Source organism: Sorex fumeus, unplaced genomic scaffold, assembly GCF_029834395.1.
Source record: "Sorex fumeus unplaced genomic scaffold, SorFum_2.1 ptg000007l, whole genome shotgun sequence".
Taxonomy (NCBI): Eukaryota; Metazoa; Chordata; class Mammalia; order Eulipotyphla; family Soricidae; genus Sorex; species Sorex fumeus.
This window is the reverse complement of record NW_026606064.1, coordinates 61740000-61752683: the sequence shown is the minus strand read 5'-3', so window position 1 is coordinate 61752683 and position 12684 is coordinate 61740000. Positions and strand designations below refer to the sequence as shown.

The 12684-nt window shown below is 44.5% G+C and overlaps 1 protein-coding gene across 2 annotated transcripts in view; it reads left to right on the top strand.

The window, feature by feature from the left end:
* The window catches only part of GAD2 (glutamate decarboxylase 2), a 72739-nt gene that overhangs the window by 44692 nt on the left and 15363 nt on the right, over positions 1–12684 (top strand). For both annotated transcript variants that reach the window (XM_056130797.1, XM_056130806.1), the window contains exons 11-13: positions 1538–1602; positions 7816–7894; positions 11761–11910. In XM_056130797.1, coding sequence (XP_055986772.1) covers positions 1538–1602; positions 7816–7894; positions 11761–11910 — 294 coding nt within the window. The remainder of the gene's footprint in view (positions 1–1537; positions 1603–7815; positions 7895–11760; positions 11911–12684) is intronic.

Below are 12684 nucleotides of genomic sequence, written 5' to 3'. Positions count from 1 at the left end.
CAAATACATCACAAGTAGCTTGTCAGGCTTTGTCGTGCAGGCGAAATACTCTCGGTAGCTTGCTGGTCTCTCCGAGAGGGGCAGAGGAATTGAACCCAGCTCAACCAGGCCAGCAGCTTGCAAGGCAAACAACCTGCCGCTGTGCTATCGCTCTAGCCCAGGCTCAGCCAGGTAAATTTTGATTATTCCAGAGTTCTCATGCAGAGCAATTGCAATTTTCTTTTCCTTCTGGGAATCCCACGGTGAGTTGTTCATTAACTACCCAAATCTCATTTATTTTACGTGTGAGGAGACTGAGAAAGATGGGAAAACTCAAGTGCTGTTGGTGACTTAAATCTCAGAACTAGGGAACTTGTTAAAAGCTGGAAGCTGATTCGGGAAGTGGCTAGTATGGCAACTGTGGACATAAGGATGTGGACCTCAGGGCTCAAGCTAAAGGGCTGCAGCACAGGGGCTGACACCTCTGAACTCTACTGGACTCCAGCAACACTGAATCTTAGGCCTGAGCACTGAGAATTACTGGGGGTGAACTCAGAGTTCCCTAACCCTATGAATACTGCATAAGAACCTTTCCCCTCCTTCACCTGCCCTCAGAAGTAAACATCTTTGTGTTCAGAGTTCACCGTTGCTCTTCTCTCTGCTTCATTCAGTCTTCTTAAATTAGAACCAAGGGACTCTTATAACATCAATGTTAGTTTCTTCGATACACATACTATAAACATACATATACACATTTACCACTTATTCTTACTAGCTTTCATGTATATGTTCTAGAGCTAAACTAGAAAAAAATTAAATATAACACTTATAGAAAATTGGGTAATTATTCAAAGTAGAAGAGAAATAATATTACCAGAAAAAAATGTATTCTAACTTATGATTTTTTCTTTAAAATTATCCCAAGCTTCTTTTCTTTTGGGGGAGGGGTCACACCCAATGATGCTCAGGGGTTACTCCTGGCTCTACACTCAGGAGTTATTCCTGAAGGTGCTCGGGGACCATATGGGATGCCAGGGATTGAACCCAGGTTGGCTGCGTGCAAGGTAAACACCCTACCCACTGTACTATCACTCTGGTCCCCAAGGCTTATTTTCATATGCAAAGAATGTCAGCATTTTCAAACAAGTCTCAATCTGTTTTTTTTTTGTTGCCCCTTTTTGGTTTATTTATTTTGGGGGGAAGGGGCTGGGCCACACCAAGAGGTGCTATGGAGATCTTCCTGGCTTTGTGCTCAGGAGTCACTCAGGGTGGTGTTCCAAGAGCCATCTTGTTTTAAAAGGAGATACTACATGGTGGTGGGTGCAGGGAGGATCTTTTTCTTGCAAACTGAGAAAATGTAGTTCTAATCCTTATATCTGCATAAGTAAGGGGTGGAGCCTGAGCCCTTAGACTCAGCCCTAATTTCAATCCTGAAAGTCTAGGTCCAGAAGAAGGCAGATGACGGGGCTGGAGGAGGTTCTCACTGTATGTACAACACCATAGGAGTGAAGGCGATGGGCAACACTACTCTCTCCCTCATTTGATCTTCCTTTTTCAGGCAGCATGGGGCGGGGGTCTGCTAATGTCCCGGAAACACAAGTGGAAACTGAGCGGCGTGGAGAGGTACCTGCATTTTTTCTCTTGTCAACAATGTCAATTGTCAATGCCAAATGTGACAGTGGATTTTAGCTCGTCTCCAAGGACTCTTAGAACTCAGATGAGATGAGCTCTCTCTGTGCAGTGCCTGCCTGCCTTGTGTGGGTCACATCTTGTCCATATGAGGTGCAAACAAGAACACAAATGATTAAATCTCAGATCCAGTGACCCAAGTGGATTGTGTCATATACAGAGATCTCTAGCCAGGGGCTTGGGAACGCCTTTCTTGGGATCTCTCAACCAACTACCAACATGCTTTAAAACCTTTGGACTGGGGTCAGAGTGATAACAGTAGGGAGATATTTAGATAATTACTAGGGCAATATTTAGATAATTAGTAGGGAGATTGCCTTGCATGTGGCCAACCCTAGTTCAATCCCTGGTACCCCATATGATCTCCCTAGCCCCCCTGGAGTGATTTCTCAGCATCAGCGGATGTGACCCAAAAACAAAAACTAAAAATTTCTTCTTACTGTTCAGTTTTCTAAGGAGAAGACCCATAGGTTTCATGATTTTTAAGGAGTAAGAGCTACTGCTTTAAAGAAAGCAATAAATAATTTGGTAAAGCAAATTTAAGCGCTCTGCAGTTTAATGTTAAAAGTTGGAGTGTGGACCAGTTAACTTGAATAAAATTCTCAAAGTGGTCGGTTGAGGGCCAGAGAGATGGCTTGAAGGACTGAGCACGTTTTTTTTCAGGAGAGACCCTGATTCAATCCCTGGCACCACATGGTCCCCCAAGTACTACTGGGAGTCACCCCTGAGCGTTGAGTTGGGAATAACCCCTGGGCACTTCTAGGTGTGCTCTCAAAACCGAAAGCAAATGAATATATAAATGTAAAATAAAATCATCAGTTGACTTGAAGCGAGACTTACTTGTGATGATATAGCTCCTGGCTTTGTACCCATAAAAAGTTTTTCCTGGTGGAGCTTTGAGTGATACTGCAAAGCACCTGTTATTTCAAGGGAATTAGTCGACCACTGAGAACAGCTACAAAATATAGATGGGGGGCTGTTTGATTGGCATCCAGCAGAGTCAGAGGGAAAGGGAAATACAGAATGCACAGCGAGCCCTGGGCTTTGGTCCTGAACCTCGTATAAGGGAACACAGTCCCCAAGCCTCCCGGCACATGGTGGGTAAACCCCTGCCGTTAGCTCTGCCACTGAAGGCCATGGAGAAATCCCAAATTCATCAGAGGCTGCCAGATGCCCACAGTGCCCTGCCAAGAGGCCAGATGCTACCCAGGAAAAGTTTCCCGCTGGCTCTGCCCCTAGACATCTTGGCACTGTTTCTGTTTGGATGTGGCGAGGGGCCTGTGGCGCTTGGGAACAGCTGTCAACCTGGGTCAGACGCTTTGGGAGAAGGCAGTGAACTAAGCAGAGAGAGATCTTAAGAGAGGGGAGTGGGGATAATAAGAATGTGGGAGGTACCTGCTCAGATGATCAGAGAGGAATGAAATTCTTGTGCTTTCAAGAGAGACGGCCTCTCCACAAGAGCAGTCTCTTCCTACCTTCTGACAGACATAAAGGAAGGGCATTTGTCATTTTGATTTTCATGCCACCCGTGACACTGAATGCTGACAGTCACAGAGATCTCCGCTGATGAGCACTTCAAAGCTCATTAAGTTACCTCCCCTGAGCCCTAGAAAAATAAACACCCACTCGCTTTGCACTGAAGACTGTTATTTGAGAGCAAAACTTAGAATATTCATCACGGAACATGGAGTCCTTTTGATGGCCACGATTCTTAAAACTGCTTCTAATGAATGCTACAACCACGGATTCCCCAAATGCAGACAGAGTCCCTAATGTGAGGTTGGCTGCCAGGGGGAACAGAACCCTCTTAGCGGTCCATTTCCTGGAATCAGCATCCTGATGCCTTATTACAAAAAGCTTATTTCTTTGGTAAATCAAGTCTCATATCAGCAGAACCTCTAGACATAATGCATAAGGGGCACAGGTTGAGAAAAAGAATTGGCCTCATGTGTCAGTTTTACATTTTACTATGCAGTAGGATGCAATCTACAGTGGAAGAAACCAGGACTGGGATGATGGTAGAGTGGACAGGGAGCTTGCCTTGCATGCAGCTGACTTGAGCTGTATCTACAGCATCTCATACAATCCCCCAGAGTCCCACCAGGAATGATCTCTGAGCGCAGAGCCAGGAATAAGTTCTGAACACTACTGCAGAGCATGACCCAAAAAACAAAGAGAAAGTGGAGGGAAGTGGCCAGGAAGGGGGTCCCCAGGAAGTATCGCCCCATGTGTAGATGGCCCTCCCCATCTCTACCTCTGTGAGCCTGACTGTTTCTGTGCGTTTCAGAGTGAAAGCAGGCTGCTGCAGAAGTGCAGGAACCATCTCTCTGGTTCAAGCTCCAGACTTGCTGATGCAGCTTAAGGTTCTGCTGCCACTGTGGTGGCATGGAAATCACTATCCCCACTTCTGTTCTGACAGTCAGGGTGCAGAAACTCAACTCAGTAGCTGAAATAGTTGTTCCTGGCACAGGCCAGTTTCCCAACCCAGCCCCGGGAGCCATAAAGATGCAAATGATAAAAAGCCTCACTTTTTACTTTTGATGGGTGATACTGCCCCCACCCCTTTCCCCCACACCAGGATGATAGTAGCCTCAGGAAAAACTGGATGTCACTATCTGTTTACTCTCTTTAAAATGGTAGATTTTTGACCAGAGAGATAGTACAGGGAGGTGGGTGCTTGCCTTGCCTGTGGCAGACCCTGGGTTAATATCTGACACTGAATGATCTCTGTGGGAGCTGGAGTGATAGCACAGAGGTTAGGATATTTGCCTTGCACACGGCTGACACAGGTTCGATTCCCAGCATCCCATATGGTGCCCTGAGCTCCACCAGGGAGTGCATCATGAGTCAGGAGTAACCCCTGTGCATCACCAAATGTGACCCAAAAAGCAAAAAAAAAAAAAAAAAAAAAAAAAGAATGATCCCTGAGAGGCAGGAGGAAGTCCTGAGCACCATCAGGTCTGGCTCACGCATGCCTTACTCCCCTGCCCCCAGCAAAAAAGAAGGTATATTTGGGAGCGCTAAGTAATATTTTTTTCTGAAAGAGTAGGCCAAATAAGTTGGGCACCTCTGCTTTAGAATCTAGTAGAGAGATTGGCAATCAACTACAGACCAAAATTTGAAGTAGAGGAAATAAAGGCTTAAGAGATAGATAAGTGAGCTAATAGGAGGGCACAAGGAAGTAAAATTTCCATCTAAAACAGGATTCTTGGAAGAATCTGTTGCCCAGGGAGTGGGCATTGAAGAAAAGGGCACTTCGTAGCAGATGAGGAAGAACAGCATTCAAAGTGAAGAGATCCGTGGGCATTGAAAGGATCCTTAAAGAGGGTGAAGGCAGGCTTGTGTTGGTTTAGAGAGGGAGTCAGGGTAGTGCCCAGGAGGACAGGCACGTCTGGGATTGCTGCTGATTAAGTCTCAGTGTCCCCCAAGACTCTGAGAATGGGAGCCATGCGAGCCTGGGTTACAGGTGGAGAGCAGGGTTTTCTCCTGTAGTGACAAAATAGGAGTGGGGCTCTGGTGATGCTTTCTGCATTTTGGAAAGAAAACAGATTTGATAAGCTACGAGGGGACTGGAAACGACTTGGAGCTGCTGTGCAAAGGATGCAGTGGAAGACGGAGGAGAAGCTGAGGTGGGGGAGGGAAGGAGTTACTGAACCCCACAGGTGAGGAATAAGATTCAAAAGGGGTTCATGCTACAGTGAACCCCAAAACTGGGGTTTGAGGCCTGGCTAGTTGGGAGGAAAACAGAGGAACAGAGGCACAAAAGTTGCAGTATCCAGGGTTTGTCTTTAGAACAAATCTGGAAGGACAGGAAGTGGGCAAATGAGCAGTCCATGTGGGGTCAACAAGGACAGGATGGAAAACAGCCCTGGGGCTCTCATTTCCTCCTCTGAGGTTCTCCCCCTGAAGAAGTACAGCTGAGGCTGTTTTTCTAACCGATCAACTAGGCTCAGATTAACCTAGAGTTCGATTGCTGCCTGCAGTTCCTGTCCTCTTCCTGCGTCAGCCCCTCAGCTCCAAGGCAAGATTGAGCCAGAGCTGCCTGTGGGAAAAAAGTGGGAAACTTCTTTCCCCAAAAGACCTACGGAGGCAGGGATGTAGCTCAAAGTGGCAGAGCAGATGACCAGCACCCTAAGGCTCCTGCAACAAGTAGCATCAGCAACTGACCACTGAGTAGGATGAACTTGGGGAACAGCTGATGTTTTCACCATGGAGCTTAGGGGTATGGTTGTACAGTGTTACAGTATGAGCAGGGAATGGTGGTGGGGACACGTCCTGTGTCACAAGACTTGCAAGTGGTAGAGTGGACATCAATAGCAAAAGTCAGTCTGATTTCACATTTACTGTCTATCAGTAGTCACTTTATCCCGAGGCTCATATTATTATTCTCTTTTGCACAGACAAATAAATGTAGGCACAGAAAGCTTCATTAACTTGTCCAAGATCACTCATCTAAGAAGTAATAGAATCTGGATGCAAACAATATAAGCTGTCTTGCTCTTGGTTTTCTTTTGCTAGCTCTGATAATTCTGTCTTTCTGTTATTCTATGGAGCAAGGAGCTGTTTTCTAAGAAGAAGCTCTCTGATTAAACACGGCCTTTAATAGGCCTCAAGTCACTTAGTCCTCTTTGCAGGGAAAGTAGCCCTCTGGCCACTAGCTGCCTTTGATTTTTTAGTTTTCAATGAATCCGACAGTTCATGTCAGAATCTAAAGCTGAGACCCAAAACTGAGCTGGATCCATCACTGATCCCGATAAGATCCCTGGCCGTAAGTGTTTCCTGGATAGCTGACTAACGCCTGACATTCATCACCAAGATGAATGGGAGCTTTCCCTCTGTGTCTTCCTGCAGTGCCCACACAGGGTTCTGGGAGCAGGATGAGGCCAAGTCTGTTTTCCACCTAAGGAGGAGCCACCTCCCACAGCAGCTGCTGCAGATCATACTACTGTCACAACCGGCAATGCTCAGAGGGTTACTCCTGGTTCTGCACTCAGGAATTACTCCTTGTGGTGCCCAGGGGACCATATGGGATGCTTGGAATCGAACCTGGTTCAGCTGCGTGCAAGGCGAACACCCTTCTCGCTGTGCTATCGCTCCAGCCCCCACACTACTATTTTTCTTCCTCATATGACTCTGGACCCAGGTCACATTCAGGGTTCTCATTCATGAATATCCCCCAGTCTCTCTGAAGATGGTACAGAAACTCAGCAAGTGAAGGAAGCAAGGAGAGAGGCAGCACAGGGCAGGAGTGGCTGCTTCCCTAAGAGGAGGAGAAGTCTGAGCACTAAGGATGAGGTCAGAAAAAGTTTCAGGGGCTGGAGCAATAGAACAGTGGGGAGGGCATTTGCCTTGCAAGTGGCCGACCCGGGTTCCATCCCTTCTATCCCATATAGTTCCCCAAGCAGCACCAGGAGTAATTTCTGAATGCAGAGCCAGAAGTAATTCCTGAGCAATGCTGCGTGTGACCAAAAAAGGCTAAAAAAAAAAAAAAAAAAGAAAGAAAAAAGAAAAGAAAAGAAAAGAAAAGAAAAGAAAAGAAAAGAAAAACAGTTTAACTCTTGGGAGATCATTGCATTTCTCAAGTATGTTGAGATCAGGTAGAATGAAATCTGCAAACAGGCATCTGAGTATATTTCCCCCGTGGTCCAATCTCAAGGAATGGATCTGAGAAAAAAATGGAAATGGGGAGGAGTGAGAAACTATCAGTAAAGGATACATGTGAGAAATGAGTCATTGTGTAGAAAGGAGAAACTGGATAGGGCCAAGAACAAGTTAACCAGTAGAAGGATACGTCCCTCTGAAATCCGGACATTCCAGGAATGCCTGAAGCAGGAAGGGGGGAGGTTTATGTTTGTCCTCGAGTGAATGAATGATCTGACCTCACCGCCACCGTCCCCAAGAAGCTAAGTGAATTCTTTCATGGGTGATCTGGGCTGGACATGGAGAGAGTCTTCATAGTCTTCATAGACCATGCAAAGCCAAGGAAATGCTGAATGCAAGAATGGTTCCCTGTTTGGAACATTCAGTGTTGTGTTGTGTTGTGCTGAGAAAAGTACAAGAAGCCCTTGGCTCTGCTGCCCAGACACAATGCCCCGGTGTCTGAATCTGTCCTGGGGCCACTTTGTTAACATGATTTGTTTCTAATAGGGCCAATTCTGTGACATGGAATCCGCACAAGATGATGGGGGTCCCGTTGCAGTGCTCTGCTCTCCTGGTCAGAGAAGAGGTATGTGTTTCCTGGCTGTGGGTCCAATCCATTAGGGGGTTTAGGAAAAGGGTGTAGGAACAAAGCCATAATAGTGATTTCAAAGGCAGAAACAGTTCATGAGAATCATTGTAAGGTCCAGTTCTTAGGTCCAAGCAGGATACATATCAGCTGTACAAGACAAGCTGGTTTCACACATGGCTTAGGGGTGTGTGTGTGTGTGTGTGTGTGTGTGTGTGTGTGTGTGGAAAAGGCTTACGATATTAGGTTGTAGACTCTGGATGGTCAACAATAAGTCAAGGAATTTACCATTCAAGAAATAGTAATGGAGTAAAAGACATAGTTTCAGGATGAGGGAGATGGTAACCCTCCCACTCTCCTCTGTGGGATAACTCTTTAAATGGTTTGTTTGGGTCAGTGCTAAATCCCCCATGGAGCTTCATCAAAGATAGAGCTTTTGGAACAGTTTAGTAAATAGTCAGCACGTGAGAGTGTTCATGGTTGACAGAACGAAGGAGGCTTATTCTTTAGTTTAAACTTAAAGGGTGAGAGAATTGTTCTCATTCATAGTTTAAATGATGCAAGTAGAAAAGATTATTGTGTACTTTTGCTTGCTTTTAAGGCTTCGAGAATCTAGGTTAGTAACTCTGGGTAGTACATATTTTTTAGCAAATGAAAAATACACTAGACTTTAGGCATGACTTGGAGTCAATAAAGGAAATGGCTTTTATAAAAAATTAAGTTGCCCAACAGGCAATGAATGCATTGTGGAAAAAGAAATTCATTCTTTAGTAAGAGAAGATAAATGATTCTTCTATTGCGAAGAAATAGATTAATAGCTATGGAATCCCTTCCAAATTCAAAACCTTATAATACTCTGTTAGCATTTTCCTTGTTGGGGTCCAAGGAATAATGCCATTATATAAGATTATATAAGTATTCTCTGATCTGAGAGTTTTATTCTTAAAATGGCTTGGGGTATATCATACTAAAAGGGTTAAAATATATTCATTACTTGCTTTGTGGCTATATGAGTCAAGAAAGTTAATGCCTTTAATGTGATGCAAATATCTAAATACAGAAAATGTATGAGATAAGATAATATCTAAATACAGGGAATATATGAGTTTGCTAAGTTTATTTGACTGAATATTTTTTCAGCAACTTTTTACTCACAATAATTATTAATATGTATACATTAGTTTGGGACCTAGGTATTGGGACCTTTTTTTTTTCTTTCTGGGTCACACCTGGCATTGCAAAGGGGTTACTTTTGGCTCATGCACTCAAGAATTACTCCTGGTGGTGCTTGAGGGATCATATGGGATGTTGGGAATCAAACCCGGGTCGGCCATGTGCAAGGCACATGTCCTACCTACCCGCTGTGCTATCGCTCCAGAGCCCAGTATTTGGACTTTTTAATGACTCAGGACCAGTATATTATCTCACCAGGCCTTCCAGATGGAAAAACAGTATCACTTCTATTTATTCTTCTGGGCAAGGAGACTGTATTATGCAACCATTTAGAAGTCAAGGTTTTGGAGTTTCTTTTTCCTTTCCCAGAAAAGATAACCCAACATGTCCACCATTTCATACTTAATGCAGTTATCTTTCCGAGGATCAGCGGCAATAATCTGAGCGCTTGCATGATTGGGGATAGAGAGTGACAACTTCTGGGCCCACAAAGCAAACTAGAGGCATCAGTGGCACTTTCCAATCTTCCTGATCTTCACGTGAAATGTCTCTTTCACATTCAGTGTTTTTATATTGTTTTATTATAATTTCAAGGTATTTACCTTTTTTTTCTGCCTTTTTGGGTTACACCCAGCGATGCTCAGGTGTTACTCCTGGCTCTGCACTTAGGGATTACTCCTGGCGGTGCTCAGGGAACCACATGAAATGTCGGGGATCGAACCTGTGTTTGCCGCATGCAAGGCAAATGCCCCACCCGCTGTACTATTTCCCTGACCCCGGTATTTACTTTCTTAAAAATTATTTAATAAATTTCGCTGGCTATGAAGCCTGCACTACAAGGTTTGACCCTGTTCTCTTCTCTACCATTGGGGTGCTTGCTCTTTTGTAACCTCGTTGAGATTTGGATGCGTTGCTTTTGGTTCTCCTCCTAATAATTTTTAAGAAGGTTCTCACTTCTAACTTCAGCTAAGTGATCACATGTTATAGGCTTTTCTCCTCTTGTCATGAGTCATAAGGAAAAAAAACAACCCCCCCAAAAAAGCTAATTCTTCGTCAAAGAACGTTTAGACTCCAGATAACAAAAGAGTCCCAAGTTTCCTGCTGTTCTTGACAAATTGAAACATGGTGGGGTTTCTAGCGAGCCTGGCAACACTGTTTTAGTCAGAGAGCATGATTCATTCACTGCTCTTTGGGAGCATTTACGCACTTTGCCACCCATTTCCCACTGTCAGCTTCTGGAGCTGAAGCAAAAGAATGGTCGCCAACAGTGCAGTTTTCCGGGAACTGCCAGAAGCCGCTGAGTCTGAAAATGCTGTCCTGAAACTCTAACTGTTCCTGGGAGAGGAACAGGACACTTGAACGTTTGCGCATGTCAGAGATCTCAAAATGCCTTTAGATCTTTAGATGATAAAGGTAAAGGTAAAGGCCCTCCCGTTGATCGTCAATTTGCTCAAGCAGGCCCAGTAACGTCTCCATTGGAGACTTTGTTGTTACTGTGTCTGGCATATCGAATACTCTCGGTAGCTTGCCGGGCTCTCCGAGAGGGGCGGAGGAATCGAACTTGGGTCGACCATGTTGGCTGCTTGTAAGGCCAACGCCGTACCGCTGTGCTATCACTCCAGCCCTAATATATAAAAATGATAGCAAGGGGGCTGAAGAGATAGGACAGCGGGGAAGCAACTTGTCTTGCATGCAGCTGACCCAGGTTATATCCCTGCACCCCATATGGTCCCCTGAGCCCTGCCAGAGTGATCCCTGAGAGTAGTGCCAGGAATAAGTCCTGAGCACTGCCCCATGTGGCCCAGTCCTCCTCCCCAGATATTATAACAATGAACTATTAACAATTTGAGTTCCAAAGAGATCTCATTATTTTTGGAGGGTAGGGGTGCACCCAGCAGTGCTCATGACTCTGAATTCAGGACTTATTTCTGGCAGCACTCAGGGGACCATATGTGGTGCCAGGAATTGAACCTAGGTTGGCTGCTCTGTAATCAAGGCAAGGGCATTACCCACTTTACTATCAATCTGGCCCAAGAGCGTGGTCTTTTAGCAGCTAAATGATAAAATGCTTGAACTAAGGGTGAGCGAAGCAGAAAGAAAATTATACTAAAAACATTTTCCAGAACCCACGTTTTCCCAACTATTTCATTATAACAAAACAAAAGTATCAGGATAGCTTCCTAAAGGATGAACATTATACTCAAATTGTATTTATTTTTTTAATAAATGCCGTCTCACACAGGGGAAAACCTTTCCACACAACTGAATTTGGTAGGGAGGGGCTTGGAAGAGAGGGGCTTTGGGGTCCTTGGGGGAGGGAAATGGATACATTGGTGAGGGGTGTGGCGTTGGTTTTATGTAGATGGGAAACCATAATTATTGCATTATAAATTACAGAACCTCAATCAATAAAAACTTTAAAAATAAAGTTAAATAAAGGAAGTAGAAGTGTTAACATGCCCTTGTGGTTGACCTCTGGTAAAATTTGACTCTGTCTTGTATCATAGTTAAACTGTTAATATACAGTCCATCCTTTCCAGATTTTGGTCTCATTTTTAAAAAATTGATTAGCACTATTTTTATTTCTCTAGGATATTCAATGTCTCTATTATGAGCAATTTCCACTACAACATGAATCTAATAAAACCCTTGACAAAGTCTGTCAAGTCTCTTACTTTTCTTTTCTCGTCTAGGGACTGATGCAGAGCTGCAACCAGATGCATGCCTCCTACCTCTTTCAGCAAGACAAACATTATGACCTGTCCTATGACACTGGAGACAAAGCCTTACAGTGTGGACGCCACGTCGATGTTTTTAAGTTATGGCTAATGTGGAGGGCAAAGGTGAGCACATGATGGATTAGAACAATACCATAGCAGGTAGGGCATTTGCCTTGCACGTAGCTGACCCAGGTTCGATTCCCAGCATCCCATATGGTCCTGGTCCCCCAAGTACCGCCAGGAGTAATTCTGAGTGCAGGAGTAACTCCTGAACATGCTGGGTGTGACCCAAAAAGAAAAAAAAAGGTGAACACATGTGAAAAAAATAAACAAACAAAAACCCTCTGTCTAGTGTGAACCTTGTTAGGACACTATCACTGTATCACCGTCCTCCCGTTGTTCATCGATTTGCTTGAGCAGGCCCAGTAACATTGTGAGACTTGCTAGTGTGTTTGGCATATCAAATACTTCACGGTATTCGATACTTCACGGTAGCTTGTCAGGCTTTGCTGTGCGGGCGAGATACTCTCAGTAGCTTGCTGAGCTCTCCGAGAGGGGTCGAGGAATCGAACTCTGGTCAGCCATGTTGGCTGCATGCAAGGCAAAAGCCCTACCTGCTGCGCTATCGCTCCAGCCTGTTAGGACACCTAAAATCAAAAATTAATTTCCAAACTGAGCATTAGTTACTCAGGTAATTAACCAAATAAGTTTCTTTAACCCTAGATCTATTATATTCTATGGGCAAGAGATAAGTTAAAACCTGTTATGATCTTTTTTGTTAGCTTCTAATGCTTACTCATCTAGAACAGAGATTTGTTTGCTTTATACAGCAGAACATATGGATTCTGAAAGGTGTTTTGTTGTCACTGTAATTACCAAGTGTTGGTTTTTACTCAG